The 21,552-nt window shown below is 36.7% G+C and overlaps 1 protein-coding gene across 1 annotated transcript; it reads left to right on the forward strand.

Annotated features, from left to right (window-relative positions):
* Nucleotides 1-11,891: 11,891 nt before the first annotated feature.
* Nucleotides 11,892-15,628, forward strand: LOC104238286 (rac-like GTP-binding protein RHO1). Its single transcript, XM_009792611.2, has 7 exons — nucleotides 11,892-12,493; nucleotides 13,387-13,474; nucleotides 13,624-13,733; nucleotides 13,821-13,884; nucleotides 14,938-15,002; nucleotides 15,103-15,168; nucleotides 15,244-15,628. Exons 1-7 carry the CDS (start codon nucleotides 12,395-12,397, stop codon nucleotides 15,343-15,345), a joined length of 594 nt encoding a protein of 197 aa, XP_009790913.1. The 5' UTR covers nucleotides 11,892-12,394; the 3' UTR covers nucleotides 15,346-15,628.
* Nucleotides 15,629-21,552: the final 5,924 nt, after the last annotated feature.

Raw genomic sequence — 21,552 nt, forward strand, 5'->3', positions numbered from 1 at the left:
TTGGATTAGAAAACATAGATGACTCAGATCAGGCTCACCGAAACGGCGTCGTTTTAGGGTACTGGGGAGTGGACCGGGTTAAGGGCGGGTTTGGGCCAGTTTTAGCTGCATTTTGGACGAGTCGAAGGGGCAATTAGTCTGGGCTTGGGGACATGGCCCGATTTGGCCTAATTTTTTTTCCTTTTCATTATTTCCTTCTTCTTCTTTTTTTCAATTCATTTTTTCTTTAAAAATTCTTTTTCTTTTTCCAAAATTAAAATTAAAACTTAAATTAAATCCTAAACCAAATTATCCTACCACATTAAATGAATTAACCCTAATAGTTGTTACTATAAATAATTTAAAACCAAATTAAAAGAAAAACTACCAAAATTCAAAATTAAAATTAAAAGTGCAAAATAAACTATTTTTGTGACTTTTTATCATTTTTTATAAAATAACTAATTTGTCAATTAATCCTAAAATGTAAAATTAAATCCTAAATGCAAATGCAACATATTTTTTGTAATTTTCATTAATTAAATAAAATAAAAATGCGCAGACAAATGCAAACAATTACCAAAAAATGCCACGAAAATCTCCAAAATTGCAAACACTAAAAGAAATTGTTTTGTTTTGAATTTATGGGAGTAATTCGTATAGGGCAAAAATCGCGTGCTCACATGGTGAAGAACGATGGGGGAGGTCGTGTATCTGATTCTCTGAAGAAGAAGCAGGACAATCGGAAGGGATCCTTCTAAAACAGCGGATGAATTTTTTTAGTCCTCTTTTAGAGTCTAGGTCTAGGGTGTATATATTGTGTATTTTTTGCTCTTAGGTCCTTAGGGGTTTTTTTATTTATTTTTTGTTCCCAAGAAGAGTCTAGAAGGGTCCCTAGGGTTAGCTTGATGGTATTGGGTATTGAACGTAATGGGCGAATCTGAATTGGGTCAAAATTGGGCTCTAAAACTCCTACAATTGGGGTCCAACACCTTAGTTAACTCCACTTAATAAAAGAGAAAAATACTACACAATGCAAAAACTAATTTTAATTAATTACTAAACTATGAAATTATATTTTTTTGTTTTTTCCATGATTATATAAAGATAAAAATAGGGTACTATTTTTGTATTTATTTATTTAAATTTATGAAAGATATGTGAACTAACATATTTTTGTAATTTTAATTTTTGTGACGAAATAAAGTAAAAGAGTCAAAATTAGTTGAAATAAAGATATTAGGCCTAAACTAAATATTTACATGCTAAAATATAAAAAATCTTGGGGAGGATCAAAAATCACATGTATACAAAGATAATGAAATCGGACCTTTATAACTTCACTGCCAATTGGTTACAGCAGCAAATATCGAGCGCAAGATTAGATTTCGACTGGAAATTTTGCCGAACGACCTCGGCACCTCAAATGGAACTCGAAATCAGCTCTAAACTAATTGACACAAGAAAGCGCTAAAGCAGGCCAAATAAGGAGAAATCCAATTTAAGATCCCAGCAAAATAGATATGGAAATTCAAACAGTTAGCAAGAGCCAAACAGTTCCTCCACAATTCAAAGGTCACTCGCCATTCCAAAAATGAAGTACAAGAATAGAAACGGAATTGACTTTCAAATCCTCTTTGTTTTTCTGTTTTTGCTTTGATTTTAATTTGTAACTTTGAGTTCAGCAGTTACACAAGCAAAATAAAACAAAATCGTGGCTACATGGGAGTCAAATCGGACAGTAGCTCAAATGTAACCTCAAATCGGCGACAAATGAGAACCTCGAACAGAAAAATGAAATGCTTCGTCGGAGTCTCAACGAAACTCGACCAAACCTCTTCGAACCTAGCTACAACGGACACCTCGACTCAATTTCTTTGACTTTGGACTGGAATGCTCGACTTCAAAACAAAATCGAGCAACTCGCCTCCATGAGTTCCGATATGAGAATGAACTGAGGCTTTGCATAACAAGTAGTTCTGAAGCTCAGAGAATCGAATGGTAACTGCCTGGTTATGGGGTTAATTTTCACCGGCTTCAGGCGACGCCAACGATGGAGGTGAGACAAGGAAAACGAGAGAGAGAGAGAGAGAGAGAGAGAGAGAGAGAGAGAGAGAGAGAGAGAGAGAGAGAGAGAGAGAGAGAGAGAGAGAGAGAGAGAGAGAGAGAGAGAGAGAGGGATTTGAAGATAAGGGGAGCGGCTGTTTGTGGTGTGCTGAAGGATTTGGTGGTGAGGAGGGTGAAGCTCGAAGCTATGGTTGTTGGTTTGGAGAGGAGATAGAGGGGTCTGGACGATGGTGGTCGCTGGTGGAGAGAGGGTGGTCTCCTAAGGTCTGTCAAGAAGAAGACGTTGGGGGTGGGGGGTTTCTGATTTTGTTCTGCGGCGGATCCATTCTCTTAGGCGTTAGGGGTCTTTTTTTGTGTATTCTTTTTGCTCATTTTGTCTTAGGTCTTAGGGTTTTCTGTAATTTTGTTCCCAAGAAGAGTCTAGAAGAGTTCCTAGGGTTAGATTAATGGGTATTGGGATTAATGGGCTAATCCGAATTGGGCCAAAAATTGGGCTCTAAGATTCCTAAAATTGTGGTCCAACACCTTAATTGACTCCTTTTAATATAAGATAAAAAATTTACACAATGCAAAAACTAATCCTAATTAATTAAACTAAACTATATTAAAACATGAAAATATTTTATTTTATTTTTTGTATTTTCAAGATATTATAAAGATGAAAATAAGGTACTATCTTTGTATTTTTTTTGTTTTGTTTTTTTTAAATATATGAAAGGTACATGAATTAAAAGTAACTAGGTAAAATATTTTGTAATTTTTATTTTTGTTATAAAATACCATAAAATAGTTAAAACTAGTTGAAATAGCGATATTAGGCTTAACCTAAATATTTACATGCTAAATATAAAAAATCTTGGGGAGGATCAAAAATCACATGTCTACACTTTCTTCTCTTCCTTGCTATTTGAGTCACATACAATGATACAAATACATTGTATTTTGCACAAATGCACTTAAATACATTATTTTTTTGTAAAAAATATTTTTTTTGCCCGTATTTTTATGTATTCCGAAGGTCTGTATTTTTTTAATACATACAAATATCACTGTTTTTGTAATTTTTTGTTGTTTGAATATATCCGAATTGAATATGGTGAATTGAATACAATGTATAATAGTGAATAATGAATATCGATGAATTGTATACAATATATACAGTCGAATTGAATAGAACTGTATACATACTATTTCTTGTTTTTTGTTGTTTTGTTGTTTTGATTATCTCACTGTACTCACGCGAATACATGAAATACGGCACAGTAACAATAAATTAAATTTTGTAGAATTAATTTTGTTATGTTAAATTAGAAGTGATACACATTAATTGATCTTCTTTCCGTTATTAAACAGCTGGACTCCCTACTTATTACTCCCTCCGTTCTAGTTTATATGAACCTATTTCTTTTTTGGTCCGTTCCAAAAAGAATGACTCCTTTCTAAATTTGGAAATAATTTAGCTTAAACTTCCTATTTTACCCTTAATGAGAACCTTTTATAACCATACAAATACTCTGGACCCCTTTTTGACTTGTTTAGGACCACAAATTCCAAAAGTCTTCAGTTTTTCTTAAACTCCGTGATTGGAACGGAGGGAGTAGGTGAATTTCGCGACTGTATTCATGAATACAGTAGTGCGAATACAACGAATACAGTTCGGTAGCAACGAAATATTAGTTATAGGAAGTGACATATCTCTTCTTTGGTATTTGAGTCACATGCAATGATACAAATACATTGTATTTTGTACAAATGCACTCAAATACATTCTATTTTTATATAAATACATTATTCCCCCCCCCCCTATATTTTATGTATTCCAAAAGTCTGTATTTTTTAATATAACTGAATATAACTGTTAACTTTCTTCTCTTCTTTGCTATGAAGTCACATACAATGATACAAATACATTATATTTTGTACAATTGCACTCAAATACATTATATTTTGTATAAACATATTATTTTTGCCTGTATTTTATATATTCCGAAGGTTTGTATTTTGTGAATACAACCGAGTATCACTGTTAACTTTCTTCTCTTCTTTGCTATTGAGACACATACAATGATACAAATATGTTATATTTTATATAAATACACTCAAATACATTGTATATAAATACATTATTTTTTCGCTCGTCTTTTATGTATTCTGAAGGTGTGTATTTTTTTAATACATCCAAATAACACTATTTTTGTGATTTTTTGTTATTTGAATACAGGCAAATTGAATACGATGTATAATAGTGAATAACGAATATCGGTGAATTGAATATAATGTATACAGTCGAATTAAATAGAACTATATAAATCCTATTTCTTGATTTTATGTTGTTTTAATTATCTTACTGTATTTATAAATACAGTCACGTGAATACATGGAATACAACACAGTAGCAATGAAATTTTGTAGAATTGATTTTGTTGAGGTAAATTAGGAGCGATACACGCTAATTGATCTTCTTTCCATTATTAAATAGCTGGACTCTCTACTTATTAGGTGAATTTTGCAATTGTATTCATGAATACAGTAGCGTGAATACAGTCAGTAGCGGAGCCACATGCACACAAGGGTGTCAACCGACACCCCTTTGTCGGAAAATTACACTGTGTATGTGATGACCCGCCATGTCATCATGCCACATAGGCGCCATTTGGCATATATTAATGTCATGTGGAAGCTTACATAAGAAGAAGGCTAGCATTTGTGAGAAGATTCTAGAGAGGTATAGACATTTCCTTAGGAAGAACCTAGATCCTTATGGATTTGCTAGGAAAGTCCTTGGAATCTTCTAGGCTTATAGAGAATTCTAGAAAAAGCCCTTATCTTGTAAATATCAAGGAATTGTGTAATAATTAATATTTACAAACTAGCCCCTAGGAGACTAGCATATAAAGGGGGCCATTCATTTGTAATTCATCAAGCAAACAATTCAAGTTCTCTCTAATACAAAGCTTCCTTTAACAATTCTCTTGTGTTCTTTATTCCATTCTCTTAGAGATCTTGAGTGTAGTAAGGTTGACTTGACATAGCAAGAACGTGAGCAAGTTGTGTAAAATCGTGAGTGAGTTGTCAAGTGCCGCACGTGTACTTAGTTAACAACTAAGGACATGACAACGTGGTATCAGAGCAAAAGTTTTAACTAAGGGAATGGCGAACGACGGAGAAACTAACACTTCTAACACCCAAGCCAACGTCATCCAGGATGCTGCTGGCAAGAGAGGCCACAGCAAAAAGAGGAATGCCACCAACAAGAGTCAGGAGGTTCCACCTGTGGTTGTGTCAAACAAAGGGCTTACATCCCAAGAACCATCTGCCACTGAGATGAGCGAGGATGAATTGGAAGTCCTTCTAGAGGACGTTTCGCTCGGTAAAGAGTGGGTGATGAAGATGAACGCGGGGATGAACGTCGTGAAGATCTTTGGCCAACGCTTGGGGAAAGTGGAAGGCACCCTTAATGTTCTTGAGGGGTACACTCTTGAAGAGATTGGGAGTATTCGAAATGACTTGGAGGGACGTACACAGACTGAGATGGAACTAAGGCAAACCATCACTGCCTTAGAGTGCAGACTCATGGAGGCTTTGAGTACTATCGATGCTATGAAGGCAAAGATAGAGTCACTCTAGGAGCATGTCAATGCTAGCGTGACCGAGGTAGCCAGTAATGTTGTGGTGACAAGGGAGGCCAAGATCGAGGCTCCCAAACCCCCGGTATTCAAAGGTGTTCGTGATGCACGAGAAGTGGAAAATTTCCTTTGGCACTTAGAAACTACTTCAGGCACGGCAAAGTGAGGGACACCGAGGCCAAGATCAACACTACGATATTGTACCTCTCAGAGACTGCCATGCTATGGTGGAGAAGGAAGATGGCCGACGTGGATAAAGGTCTATGTACTATTAGCACATGGGATCAGTTCAAAGCGGAGTTCAAGCGACAGTTCTTTCCAAACAATGTCTTGTACGAGGCAAGGCGCAAGTTTAGGGAATTGAAGCAAACAGGGAGCATACATAATTATGTCAAGGCGTTCACTACCCTTATGCTTCAAATCCCCATCCTGACCAATGATGACTTGTTGTTCCACTTCATGGACGGGTTGCAAAATTGGGCTAAGTAGGAGTTGCAACGCCGACAAGTCACTGATATAGACCAAGCCATAGTGGAGGCTAAATCATTGATGGATTTCAGGCATGACAAATACGACAAAGGCAATGGCAGGGAGTCAAAGGTTAATAATGTCAAAGGTGAGGGAGACCGTGGCAAAGTCAAGGAGATACAACAACAATACTCCAAGACTCAAGACTTCAAAAAGTCGAGTGGTCGTTAGGGCTACGCCGAGAAGAAGGCGCAGGTCAAGAAGAAGGGATGCTATATATGTAGAGGGCCACATGGCTTCAGGAATTGTCCTGACCTCAAGAGCCTCAGTGTTATAGTACGTGAGCGGAAGGAGCAGGCATAAGGAGAGAGTCCGGGAACCGCATAGTTGGGTATGATCGGATTATGTGGTGTTGTCACGAAGCAAGCTATCCAACCTACCAAGAATGGAAATCAGTACGTGGATCTCACCATCAACAACAAGCCCACTCGGGCAATAGTGGATACTGGAGCAACTCATAATTTCGTGACTGAGGCTTCCGCAAAGAGACTGGAATTGAAGCTTGCTCCAACTAACTCTCGCGTCAAGACCGTGAATGCCGAGATACAGAATGCTCGTAGGGTAGCTAATGGAGTTGGTGTCAAATTGGGAACTTGGAAAGGTATGACAAACTTTACCGTAACTGCTATGGATATCTTTGACATCATACTGGGGCAAGAGTTCTTTAGACATTGTCATACTTTAATCGACCCCTACCTTCAACGTTTGGTTATAGAGAGAGAAGGAGCTTGCATGGTACCTACAGTGACTATGCCACGCGAACAGATCCAAGCACAACTCTCAGCTATGCAAGTTGTCAAGGGGATCAAGAAGGGGAAGCCGACGTTCGTGGCAACCATTGCAAGTCTAGAGGAAGACAAAAAATTTCAAGAGATAGTGCCGCCTTGCATAGAGAAGTTGCTTAAAGAAAACAAAGATGTCATGCCCGAGGGTTTCCTAAGCACTTGCCGCCTAGGCGAGAGGTGGATCACAAGATTGAGTTGGATCCAGGGGCTAAGCCACCCACATTTGCCCCATATCGTATGGCACCTCCCGAGCTAGAGGATCTCAGGAAACAATTGAAGGAGCTGCTAGATGCTGGTCACATTCGCCCATCAAAGGCACCTTTTGGCGCACCAGTATTGTTCCAAAAGAAGAAGGATGGATCGTTGTGTTTGCCCATAGACTACCGAGCACTTAATAAGGTCATCGTGAAGAATAAGTACCCGATCCCGCTCATTGCTGACTTGTTCAATAGACTTGGGCAAGCCAAGTTCTTTACCAAGGTGGATCTTCGAAAGGGCTACTACCAGGTTTGCATTGCGGAAGGGGATGAGCCAAAGACAGCATGTGTGATGAGATATGGAGCCTTTGAGTGGTTGGTGATGCCCTTCGGCTTAACCAATGCACTGGCCACATTTTGCACCCTTATGAACAAGATCTTCCATCCCTACCTTGATCAGTTCGTGGTAGTCTACCTGGACGACATAGTCATCTACAACAACACCTTGGAGGAGCACATGGAGCACTTAAGGAAGGTTTTCCAAGTCTTGCGAGAGAACGAGCTATACATCAAGAGGGAGAAATGTGAGTTCGCACAATCAAAGGTGCACTTCTTGGGCCATGTCATTAGCAATGGAGAGCTACGCATGGACGAGGCTAAGGTACGTGCTATCCAAGAGTGGGAGGCACCTATAAAGGTAACTGAGTTGAGATCCTTCCTTGTCCTTGTTAACTACTATCGTCGGTTTATCAGTGGATACTCAGCAAAGGCCGCACCATTGACCGAGTTGTTAAAGAAGAACAAGCCATGGGTTTGGACGGAGCATTGTCAAAAGGTGTTTGAAGGCCTTAAGGCAGCTGTAATAGAGGATCCAGTCTTGGCATTACCTGACTTTGCCAAGACTTTTGAGGTGCACACAGATGCCTCAGACTTTGCCATTGGGGGTGTCCTGATGCAGGATAAGCATCCCATAGCATTTGAGAGCCGCAAGTTAAATGAGATGGAGCGGCGTTACACGGTACAAGAGAAGGAAATGACTGCCATTGTGCATTGCCTTCGTACATGGAGACATTATCTGCTCGGGTCGAGGTTCGTGGTCAAGACTGATAATGTGGCTACTAGCTACTTTCAGACACAGAAGAAGCTCACACCAAAGCAGGCTAGGTGGCAGGATTTCTTGGTTGAGTTTGATTATGCGCTAGAGTATAAGCCAGTAAAAGGTAATGTTGTAGCTGATGCCTTGAGTCGGAAAGCCGAGCTTGCTGCAATTACTTCAGCTAGATAGGACATTAGGGAGGCTGTAAAAGAAGGCATGCAGCATGATCTAGCAGCCAAACAGCTTATCGAGTTAGCCAACAAAGGCAAGACGAGATGGTTTTGGATAGAAGACGGCCTACTACTTACCACAGGTCGGTGGGTCTACGTGTCTAAATTTGGAGACATTAGACGACAGATCATAAGGGAGAGTCATGACACAATATGGGCTAGTCATCCAGGTCAACGTCGCATCAGGGCCTTGGTTGAGTCAGTCTACTATTGGCCACGCATGCGTGACATAGAGTATTATGTGCAGACTTGTCTTGTCTGTCAACAGGACAAGGTTGAACAACAACAACCCGGAGGACTTTTGGAGCCACTACCAGTTGTAGAGCGTCCATGGGAGAGCGTAACTATGGACTTTATTACTTGCCTACCGAAGTCCGACAATTATGGTACTATTATGGTGGTCGTGGATAGATTTTCCAAATATGCCACCTTCATGCCCGCCTCACTAGGTTGCACAGCCAAGGAAGCCACCAAGCTGTTCTTTAAGAACGTGGTGAAGTATTGGGGCTTACCGAGGCATATAATCAATGATCGAGACCCCCACTTTACTGGAAACCTTTGGACAGAGTTGTTTGACATACTTGGTACGGAGCTGCACTTTTCTACTAGTTTCCACCCACAGACAGATGGACAAACAAAACGAGTCAATGCCTTACTAGAATGCTACTTGAGGCATTATGTAAGCGCGCATCAGAAAGATTGGGCAAAGCTCCTAGACATCGCCCAATTCTCTTATAACTTGCAGTGGAGTGAGTCTACTGGGCTGACACCATTTGAGTTAGCCATAGGCCAACAACCACAAACTTCACATTCATTACCAGCCGCATTTGAGGGAAAGAGTTTGGGGGCTTATCATATGGCCAAAGGATGGGAGGAGCAACTCGACACTGCTAGGTCCTACTTGGATAAGGCAGCTAAGAAGATGAAGAAGTTTGCGGACCATAAGCGGCATCCCACATACTATAGAGTTGGGGACATGGTCATGGTGAAGTTTAACCCAAGACAGTTCAAGGCACTACGGGGCATGCATCAGAATCTACTTCGCAAGTATGAGGGGCCAATTTAGATCGTCGCCAAGGTAGGCAAGATCTCATACAAGCTTGACATGCCATCGTATCTCAAGATCTACCCTATCTTCCATGCTAGCATGCTTAAGCCATATCATGAAGATAAGGATGATCCGAGTAGGGGCCAATCGAGTCGGGCGTCAATGACTATCACCGCCTCGCATGATAGGGAGATTGAGGCTATATAGATTACCAGGCCAGGCGAAAACAATGGCAAAAAGCCACAGCTATGTTCCTCGTCTATTGGAAAGGGCAATCACCAGAGGAGGCCACGTGGGAACGATATAAAAACTTGTGGCAATTCAAAGATAAGATCCAAGAGTTTATGCAGCAGCATTGCGCCGCGGTCATCGCAATATTGGGTGGGGGAGAGTGTGATGACCCGCCATGTCATCATGCCACATAGGCGCCATTTGGCATATATTAATGACATGTGGAAGCTTACATAAGAAGAAAGCTAGCATTTGTAAGAAGATTCTAGAGAGGTATAGACATTTCCTTAGGAAGAACCTAGATCCTTATGGATTTGCTAGGAAAGTCCTTGAAATATTCTAGGCTTGTAGAGAATTCTAGAAAAAGCCCTTATCTTGTAAATATCAAGGACTTGTGTAATAATTAATATTTACACACTAGCCCCTAGGAGACTAGTATATAAAGGGGCTCATTCATTTGTAATTCATCAAGCAAACAATTCAAGTTCTCTCTAATACAAAGCTTCCTTTAATAATTCTCATGTGTTCTTTCTTCCATTCTCTTAGAGATCTTGAGTGTAGTAACGCTGACTTGACATAGCAAGAACGTGAGCAAGTTGTGCAAGATCGTGAGCGAGTTGTCAAGTGTCGGACGTGTACTTTGTTAACAACTAAGGACGTGACAGTGTAGTTAGGTAATTTTAAAAAAATGCATATATACTATGTATTGACACCCCTTGATTTCTTGGTGATTTTATTCCTTTATATTTTTACTCCTCTTAATAAAAATCCTAGCTCCGCCACTGAATACAGTGAATACATTTCGGTAACAATTATTAAACATCTGGACTCCCTACTTATTAGGTGAATTCTGCGATTGTATTCATGAATGTAGTAGCGCGAACACAACAAATACAGTTCGATACTCTGTTTTAAAAGGCAGAATTGGGACTTGCCCGGGGCACGCCCTGGGGCGGAGCACTCGTAAAACGCCTCTGGACTTATGTGTGGGGCTTAGTTTCGTGAGACTTACGCCTCGATCATCGAGACTTACGCCCTGAACATGCCCAGCGCTCATCGTACTAGGCTCGCCTAATAGAACTTTATCCAATTGTGCGTACTAACCTTGCAAATCCTTAATTTTTCTTAATAAATTGTTGACTATTCAAAATTACTTTTTCCTTATTTTAAGAGTGTTTATGTCATAATTAAAATAAAAATTATTGCACCTTATTCACTAAGACTACTATGATAGTAAATTTTAAATAAATCTTTTATTTAAAAAGTATTTATTAACTTTTGTTATGTATTTATTGTATAATAGTCCATAATTTTTTTATAATTATTTTCCTAAATATTATTTTTTCACGTTTACTAGATATAATACATATTAATTTAATAGCTCAGTATTTGCTAGTAACAATTTAAAAATAATTAGTTATCATTGTATAGTATGGTGAATTATGAGTCACTTTATTAACTTGTTGAAACTTAAAAACAAATGATGCTAGAGAATCATATTTAAATTGTGAATTATATTTTTATATAAATTCTCTTTCAAATAGAAAGCATGTTAAATAAAAGTAGCATTTTAAAAATAATATAAAATTATAATATCGAAATTCTTTCAAGATTCATTACTCCTTAAGATATACATATAAGATTTCGTATTGAATACATTACTTTTGATGTTTGAGTTGTAATGACGTTGCAGCTTATTTGCATATTATGATATATGTCAAACTTTTCATATTATTTATAGTTGAATTATAATTTATAAATATTTTAAATAGATTATTTATTATAATTTTGTAATTTGTAATTATAATTTTATTTTATATTATTTTAAAATTCTTGAAATTAGTAAAATTTAAAGATTTGTGGGAATTACGCCTCATATCTCAGGGCTTACGCCTCGCCTCGTCAGAGATAAAACGTCTCGCCTCACGCCCCCGCCCTTTAAAACATTGGTTCGATAGCAACAAAATATTAGCTATAGAAAATAAATATGTATATAATAGCTATAGAAAGTTAATGATCACAAAATTATAGTGGTTTCGAAAAATTCCTCAAATAGTTACTACTATTGTTTAAGAATAATAGGTTGTCGGATTCCACAAAGCAAGGAGAAGAGGTCGTTGTTGAATGAGCTGAGGCCCACACATATGTTGCGAGAAAAGTGTTGAAGAAATAGCTAATCATAGCCATAAGCAATAACTACAACTTCGTTGTTGGTCACTCCTTGACGAACGAACGCTTCAAAGGCATTATTTCCCGGCTAAAAAAACACAGCGCACAAAATATATTACTCAATACAAAACAAACACACTCCTTGCTCTCCTCTCTGTACCATTCATTCATTCAATTTCTCTCTCTAAGATCTTCTTGATCCCTTAATTTCTCTCGTTTAACCATTTCCTCTTTACATTTTTCTTTGAGAATTCCATTTCTTGGAATTTAGGGTTAGGGTTTCCTCCTCCTTTTGTGTGTGTGTGTGATTCAAATGTGTGATTGATTGAGAGGAAATTTGGAGAGGCTAAAGGAAGCCCAGAAGCCCAATAATAATTCCATATATTTTGTTTAATAGAATCATCAGGTCTTCTGAAGAAGATCTGAGAGGAGGCAAAAATGAGCGCATCGAGGTTCATAAAGTGTGTGACGGTGGGGGATGGTGCCGTTGGCAAGACTTGTCTCTTGATTTCCTACACCAGCAATACCTTCCCCACGGTTTGTTATCACACCCAGATTACTTGTTTCTTGTTTCTTGAAATGAATTGGGTCCAAATGGGGTGAATGGGTTTTGAGGATTCGTATAGCCAATTCCAACTAATTTGGGATTGGATGTTGTTGTTGTGTTTTTATTTATTTCCAGTCTTCATTATTTGGCAGCAATATTTATTATTATAAGAATGCGGAGTATTTTGTGGTTTGGGATGGGAAAGAATGTTGCAACTATTTTTTTTGTTTTGCTTCTTTGTTCTTGCGAATTCCGTTCGGCGAATTATGATTCTTTGTTTTGCCTGAATTCATGAAAATATTGGTAAAATCATGTCGAATGTAGCTCAATCTGTTAAACTCTGCTCTTTCTAAACGAAACCGGGGTCTCTTGAATTTTGCATAGGCATGTGAATGGTTATGCCGATGCGTGTTTTTAAATTATTTCTGTATGGCTAATGTCGTCATGCTGTACTAATTGTATCTTGATCTCGACCTTTTGGAGGAAACATTTTGTGGCGTACCCTGTGTGTCATCTTTCTTTCGTGTCCTCTTTTCGGTCTGGTTATGATAATCTATGTTGCGCGGACTCTCCAAAATACTGCCGCACCCGTGTCAGATTCTTCAAAAATATACTGCTTTAGGAGAATCCGACACGCACCCGGCGATATTTTCGGAGAGTCCGAGCAACATAGATGATAATTAAGGGTGAAAATGAAGAAATTCATTGTTGTTCAACATAAACTTGATGATGTTCAAATCAGCTAGTAGTGGCTTGCAAGAATCTTTTTTCTTTAGGATTTGGTTTACGTGATCAAAACTTTGCTTTATTCTGTATATCCTATGAAGTTTTGCTGTCCTGCTTTCCCAAATTTGATTTCAAATTTTTTGTCAATGTTTGACAGGATTATGTGCCGACTGTGTTCGACAATTTCAGTGCAAATGTGGTTGTCAATGGGAGCACTGTCAATCTAGGGTTGTGGGATACTGCTGGTAACTATTTTTAACGCCATTTACCGTACTCGTCTTTTTCGCAGAAAGCTTCTGATTTGTATTTATTGTAAATGTATTCTTATGCATTTGTGGCTACTACCAATATGCTTGTTATCCATATTTATTCGATGTCATTGTACATATTGCAGGACAGGAGGATTACAATAGGTTAAGACCTCTGAGTTACCGTGGAGCTGATGTTTTCATTTTGGCATTCTCTCTCATCAGTAAAGCCAGCTATGAAAATGTTTCCAAGAAGGTGCTACACATTTCCTGTTTCTCTTTGTTATATTTTTCTATTTGTTGGTTCATGGAGACTTATTTTGCTTTATTTATTATTTTTCAGTGGATTCCTGAGTTGAAGCATTACGCCCCTGGTGTCCCTATAGTGCTTGTTGGGACAAAACTTGGTAAAAGTTCTATTAATATAATATGATCTTGGGTTTGTTTGTATATATCTTCATGAGATGATAATCAAGTGGTCTCTGTGATGTTTCCATTAATACAACGAATCTTTCAGAGCGAGCTGATCATGTCTCCGTATATGGAGTACTCTTCATCTTATATTGTAGTGCAGCTTATATCACCTAACTGGCTCTGTAATCATGTACTCAAAAATTATGATGATGAAAGAAGTCTTTGCGCACCCAAGGGGGTGGCCTAGTGGTCAATGAAGTGAGTTGAGAACCTGAGGTCCCAGGTTCGACAAAAATGCTAGGTGATTTATTTGCGTGTGTCTAAGCCTTGGTGGGTAGAGTTACCTGATACTTGTTGTTGGTGGAAGGTAGCAGATATTTCGTGCAATTAGTCGAGGTGTGCACAAGGTGACCCGGACTCCACGTTTATAAGTGAAAAAAAGGAAGTCTTTGTTGCTCTCTGAGTAGAAGGGACTTTGTTCCCTATCACCAATGCAGAGTTTTAGGAAAAGTACGGAAGAGCAAACATAAGAAAATGGAGTGTCTTTCAGGCCGTAGAAGTGGGAAATGATTGGTGGTGGGGTATGCGGGTATGTTTGTCTCCCATGTATCTTTGATAGATCTGAAAGAAACTTTTGTCTAGTGTCTACACAAGGTCGGATTAATATTGTTGAAATTGAGCTCTCTTTGCCAAAGAAAGAATCGAAACCGGAAATACAAAGGGTTTTTCATGCAAGTGTACATCTCTTATCTTTTACTGCTAATGTCTATGTTCTATATTCTTTCACTTGAAGGCTTCTGGACTGTTGTTTTTTTACTCATTCAGGTTGTTGTGATACAACTTCTTGTTTTATTTATGCTTCAAATTGCCAATTTGCTCTTTCATGAATGATATCTTCTATCTGTTAGGTGTACTCGTGTTCCAATGTTGCATTTTCCAATTTCTCGTGTCCATTTTCATCTAGTTCTTTTTGCGTTTCTTTTTCTTACTAATAGAGGGTTATTCATATATGTGATTGTCCTGCTTTCCACCTGTATTGAACTTAGATCTTCGGGATGATAAGCAATTCTTCATAGACCATCCTGGTGCTGTGCCAATTACAACTGCTCAGGTAAGCGTCATTGCAACTGTTCCTCCTTTGGAGCTGGTTTAATGGAGTATACCATATTTGTAATTTCTGTACTTAATTTAATTCTTATTTCAATGTTAAGGGTGAGGAACTGAGGAAAACGATTGGCGCACCTTCCTACATTGAATGTAGTTCAAAAACACAGGAGGTATGCTTCCTCTTAGAGCATCTTGTTTCTTGTGCTCTTTCGATGAGTATATGATATGAAATGTTCTTGCTGCAGAATGTAAAAGCAGTGTTTGATGCTGCCATTAAAGTTGTGCTCCAGCCACCCAAGGCGAAGAAAAAGAAAGGAAAGTCTCAAAGGGCCTGCTCAATTTTGTGATCAAACAGTAGAGGTACGAGGATATTCCTGGTCACAGATGGCGTTGTAATCTCTCTCCTCGTGTCTTTTTCTCTTTCCTTTTTCCAAGAGGAAGTAGGAGGTCCTTGTATTTTCTCAGTTGAAGCTACTAGTGATCTCTTGAAGTGTCAGGTGGCTTGATTTCTCTGTACTGCTGTGGTCTCTGATTATTGAGTCTCAAAAGCACCTCTATTTTGTCCTCGCTGTTTTGATTTGTTTTATGTATTAACGACTGAAAGATCAATTTAGGAAACAAATTTTCTCAGCAATGTTGTTTAGCATTTCTTACTTAGTTGTAGCTGTTCAATTTTGCCGAATCTATTTTTCCAAAGATCAATCTGATTTGCATCTGCATTTTCTGCTGATTGCAAATTCTTCTTTAAAGTATTCAGGAAAGCTCAACTTTCATATTTTTCAATTTATAATATTTGCTCTTTTAAGGTGCAACTCTGTTTCTACACTGATGAAACAGCAATACTGAGCTTGGCCCTATTATGAGACTACAATACTTAAAGTGCTCATTTCTCCTTATCATTTTTGAAGGGAAAATGAATGAAGTTTGTGAAGTTTTAAAAGCTAAAAAGATAAGATACCAATCCATGAGAGGTGATCCACTTCCTAGGTTCTTTTTCTGTACTGATTGTGGGCTACAGTTTTGAAATAGATGTCATTTTACCTCAATCTTTGATTTTTTTTTTTTTTTTTTTGTTGTTGTTGTTGATCCAAATATGAAATGGGGAATACAAGCTTTGCAATGGCACGAAATAGGAGTGGCAAACGGGCGGGATGGGTCTGATATGGTTCGAGTCGAAAACGGGTAATGAAAAAAGGGATTTTTACCTATCTATACCATATATCAAACCTTATTACCCTCAATGTTTAAGGTTTGTGTTTATTACATTTAAGCATACCAAATTACCATTTCTATACCATAATTTAAATTAGGGTTATAATTAAGGGTTCATTTATATTAGTCATAATTATAGGACTATCTTCCCACTTTCTCTTTCCTTTCATCTCAACTGTTCACAACACACACAACACATTTATACTAATTGTATATCCATTTGTTCCCATATAATAAATGTTGTTAGAGCTATAAGGTCCCCCAAATTCTCAAAGAAGTGTATCAAATTTAGCTCATACAGATATAATTCGCTTGATCAGATAAAGTTTTGACAAAACTGAGTTGAACATATATTTATGGGATTTTTACCTATCTATACCATATATCAAACTTTATTACCAAAAATGTTCATAATTTATTATTTACCCGTGTAGTCCACACTTTTACTACAAATTATATACCAATCCAAAAATAGGTAGATTTTGCCATAAAAAATGCGCTAAAATGAAGGCACCAGATCTGCGTGTGATTCTGTCAACATCAAATTAGAATTGCTGCGTTATTCTCTCCTTCCTCAACAGAAAGAGATCTCTCTTCTCTCACTCAACTACAATTCTCAAAAAACGTAAGCTACTGAAGCTCCAGTAATCAAACGAAAAGGAGATTTCTGTTCTTCATCTTCATCTTCATCTGTTCTTCCATATATTTTCCACCATTGATAGCCATTAAAAAGCTTAAAAGCTTTGAATTCAAATTTGGGTTTTCAAAAATCATTATTTGTTTGGATTGGGTGTTGTTGTAAATAATTCGGAATATGTTTAGGAGTTTATATCTCATTTTTGAGGGGTTTTGGTGAAGATTAGACTTGGTTTTGACTGAATTTTAGATCGAAGAAGAAGAAGATTGATATATTGTAGATAAATTGTAGTTAAATTGTAGAATTGTAGATATATTGTAGATAAATTGTAGATAAATTGTAGATAAATTGTAGATGAATTGTAGATTGGGAAGACTAAAACTTCTACAAATCTTCTACAATTATGTCGAAAATGCCAATTATGCTACAATTGAAATGAGAATTTGGATATTAAAATTCAATGTATCTATTTTGTAGATATCTTGTAGATAAATTGTAGATTATTTGTATTCTGATTGTAGATGCATTATTTTCTATTTTCACAAATCCAAAACGACTAAAGCTTCTACAAAATCTTCTGCAAAAAACAGTCTACAATTTATCTACAATTTTTCTAATTTGACTACAATTTGACTACAAAATATCTACAAATTCTGGAAATATGTTTTGCAAGAATGACCACACCACACATGTCGTTTATTTTGGAAAGATTCTGAAGGCTACGTATGCCAAACTGCTTTAATAGGTGGTGGGGGGGGGGGGACCCCTCCAATCACCAATTGTTGAGCCAAGCAAATTAAGACGCTTTCTTAATACCAGAAGCTATTTTTTGTTTGTGCTCTTTCTTTGTGACTTTACCCCCCAACCATACAGCTACACCTCATTACGCATGTCTTGACTACTTTTATATATGGATCTTTTTATCCGTCATGATTTTGGGTGAAATCCCTAAAGCTTATGTTTTTTAAATTCATTTGATTGAAATGTCATCTTTTAAGCTTAGAGGGTCAAATAGGCGAGTTGTATTTAATCTAAACAATTTGAATTAATTAGCTGGTTGGATCATATTTTGCCCTATTTTTAGGTCAAGATGAGCTGATAAATTTTTGCTAATGGGTCATAACCCAAACCAAACTCATAATATATTTTCATTTGTTTGTTCGTTCTTTTAAAATTTGTTTAACTACTAATTCGAAATAACGAAAATATTTTTAAAAAAAATATTTATTAGGACTATATTTGACAAACTAAACTTGAAAGATTTATTTTTCAAATATGTTCTGATAGTCATTTTTACGAGCTAACTTGAGTTATGCCTAAATTGATCTGCCAATTTAGATATTTATGAGCTAACTTGACATATTTCCAGAATTTGTAGATATTTTGTAGTCAAATTGTAGTCAAATTAGAAAAATTGTAGATAAATTGTAGACTGTTTTTTGCAGAAGATTTTGTAGAAGCTTTAGTCGTTTTGGATTTGTGAAAACAGAAAATAATGCATCTACAATCAGAATACAAATAATCTACAATTTATCTACAAGATATCTACAAAATAGATACATTGAATTTTAATATCCAAATTCTCATTTCAATTGTAGCATAATTGGCATTTTCGACATAATTGTAGAAGATTTGTAGAAGTTTTAGTCTTCCCAATCTACAATTCATCTACAATTTATCTACAATTTATCTACAATTTATCTACAATATATCTTCTTCTTCTTCTTCTTCTTCTTCTTCTTCTTCTTCTTCTTCTTCTTCTTCTTCTTCTTCTTCTTCTTCTTCGAGTTTCAATCTAAAATTCAGTCAAAACCAAGTCTAATCTTCACCAAAACCCCTCAAAATTGAGATATAAACTCCTAAACATATTCCGAATTATTTACAACAACACCCAATCCAAACAAATAATGATTTTTGAAAACCCAAATTTGAATTCAAAGCTTTCAAGCTTTTTAATGGCTATCAATGGTGGAAAATATATGGAAGAACAGATGAAGATGAAGATGAAGAACAGAAATCTCCTTTTCGTTTGATTACTGGAGCTTCAGTAGCTTGTGTTTTTTGAGAATTGTAGTTGAGTGAGAGAAGAGAGATCTCTTTCTGTTGAGGAAAGAGAGAATTACGCAACAATTCTAATTTGATGTTGACAGAATCACACGCAGATCTGGTGCCTTCATTTTAGCGCATTTTTTATGGCAAAATCTACCTATTTTTGGATTGGTATATAATTTGTAGTAAAAGTGTGGACTACACGGGTAAATAACAAATTATGAACATTTTTGGTAATAAAGTTTGATATATGGTATAGATAGGTAAAAATCCCATGAAAAAATGGATAAATTATCCGGCCCGAGCCATATTTAATACGGATAAAAAACGGGTTAACCGGCGGATAATATGGGTAATCATATTATCCATGACTTCTTGCATATGATCACTTTTGGAGGAATTCTTAGTCTCCCTAACTTGAGGAACCTAATTTGAGGTTTTACAAATGTAAAAGTTAGACCCATTGATTATCCATTTTTTAAATGGATAATATGGTTCTGGTCCATATTTGACCCGTTTTCTAAAAGTTTATTATTTAACCTATTTTTGAGTGGATAATATGGGTAGTTAACTGTTTTCTTTGAACCATTTTGCCACCACGAGCACGAAGTAACAAAAATGGATTGTTGTTAATAGAGTTCAATGTGTCACACTCCAATAATGTATCTTTACGATCAGAAAATGTGATTCTGATGATATTTTTTTTAAGAAGGTGGGTATGGCTGATTTAACATGCTGTCTCCACGTCTAGTAGACTGAGTGATGTTTCATGATAAAAAAGATAAGAAGAAAAAGATGGAAAAGTTGGAGTTGGAGGCACATATATTTGTTATGTTAAAAGAGTCCATATATAAAGACGAAATTTGAAATTAACCTACTAGGTGAAGTATCAGCTTTTGCCATATATTACAAGCGCTCTTCTTCCTCCTCCTTCATGTTCATGCTGAACACATTAGGGGTGGGCATATATCCGGTAAAACCGATAACCCGAACCGTTAATTTTTTATTGGGTTATTAGTATTGGGTTATTGGGTTAACGGTTCGGTAACGGGTTAATTTTTTTTTATTGGGTTATCGATTCGGGCTCGGTTTGCATTTTTGTTATTGGGTAAAAACCGATAACCCAATAAGAATGATGTAATTTACTAATTTACCCTTAAGTATATACTAGGGTTATTTATTTTCCTAATTCTCTCTTCACTCTTCAGTCTTCAGTCGTTTGTCTCTCAGTTCTCATTCTTGTTTCCGTCGCAGCCCCCAAGAGTCAAGACGCAAGACTCACCACCAGTTCTCCGCCAGACATCAGTAGATACTGCACAGAAGTGGTAGCGTGCTTTTGTTAAGAAACAACAAAAGTTGGCAGTTTACACGTTCTGGCAGTTTGATTTCTTTGTTTTATATATTGCAAATTTTTTTAGTTGTTTTATCTTATCGGGTAAATCGATAATCGAACCGATAACGATATATAACTGATTAACCGATAACCGATAACCAATATCTTATCGGTTTGGTTATCGGGTTATGATATTTGTAAATCGATAACCGATAGGCAAAACCGATAATGTTCAAAACCAAACCGAACCGACCGATGTCCACCCCTAGAACACATTAGTCATACCTTTGTATGCAGCATCAGCTTGCATTCTAGCAAGAATACAAGTTAAGAGTAAAAAGAAGGGCATATCACATGATAAATAAAGTAGAAAGCTAAAACCATCCAAATAGATGATTTATGAGCAAACTTCAAACCACGTCAGTAAGGTTGAATTCGCACCACGAACTTTCCACAATTGTTTAAAGTTGTAGTATAAGAAATTGAACTACCTATAGGATATTTTATGCGTAAGGTTGAATCTACACAAGTTTAATTTGTAACTTTATACGATGGTATAAATCTGCAGAAGAAACCTTTTATGAGCAAATTAACACATGACCGGTCTAAAGTTGCCTGGAAGATTGAATTCACATACTTGTCCACCTCCAAGGCGGTACTTCCCATTCTTCCGATTATTTGCAAAATTGTTAAAACAGGAACACGATCTAAACAATGGCCTCAAAAGGGGCTAATATGAGAAAATCAGCCGATATTGGTAGGAGAGCAAGTCCACATTGAATGCACCAAACATAATTTTGGGAAAACTATATTGTATTGCGGCTTCTAAAAATACTAATAGCTAGTGAAATATATATTTTTTGTATATTGACGTATAATACATTTATTTTATACATATTTGGCAAAATTAATTTATATATTTGACTAGAGAATGCAATAATTTTTGGTGGACCGGCCAAATAAAGGAATTTTTACCTAGCTATACTATATTAAAAAATTATTTACCTATGTTCTCTATGTTCTACAGTTTTTAATAAGTATATATCTAGGTTTTTCTTACAAATTGTATACAATGCTCCTTGAAAGACTCCCCAATATTAGTACCTACAATTAATGGATTCAATTACATCCTTTCCTTTTTTCCCCTCTTCATCTCTCTCCTTTTTTTTTTACATCAAAATCCTTTAATCTACGGCCAGAATCTCCATCTTCTTTCTTCCCACCATTACCGACAACTTTATATTATTAAAAAATATAATTGTCTTTGAATTGTATCAGATACATCAATGCCTAAAATATAATTGTATCATACTTGTATCACAA

The sequence above is a fragment of the Nicotiana sylvestris genome, chromosome 2 (assembly GCF_000393655.2).
Source record: "Nicotiana sylvestris chromosome 2, ASM39365v2, whole genome shotgun sequence".
NCBI classification, from domain to species: Eukaryota; Viridiplantae; Streptophyta; class Magnoliopsida; order Solanales; family Solanaceae; genus Nicotiana; species Nicotiana sylvestris.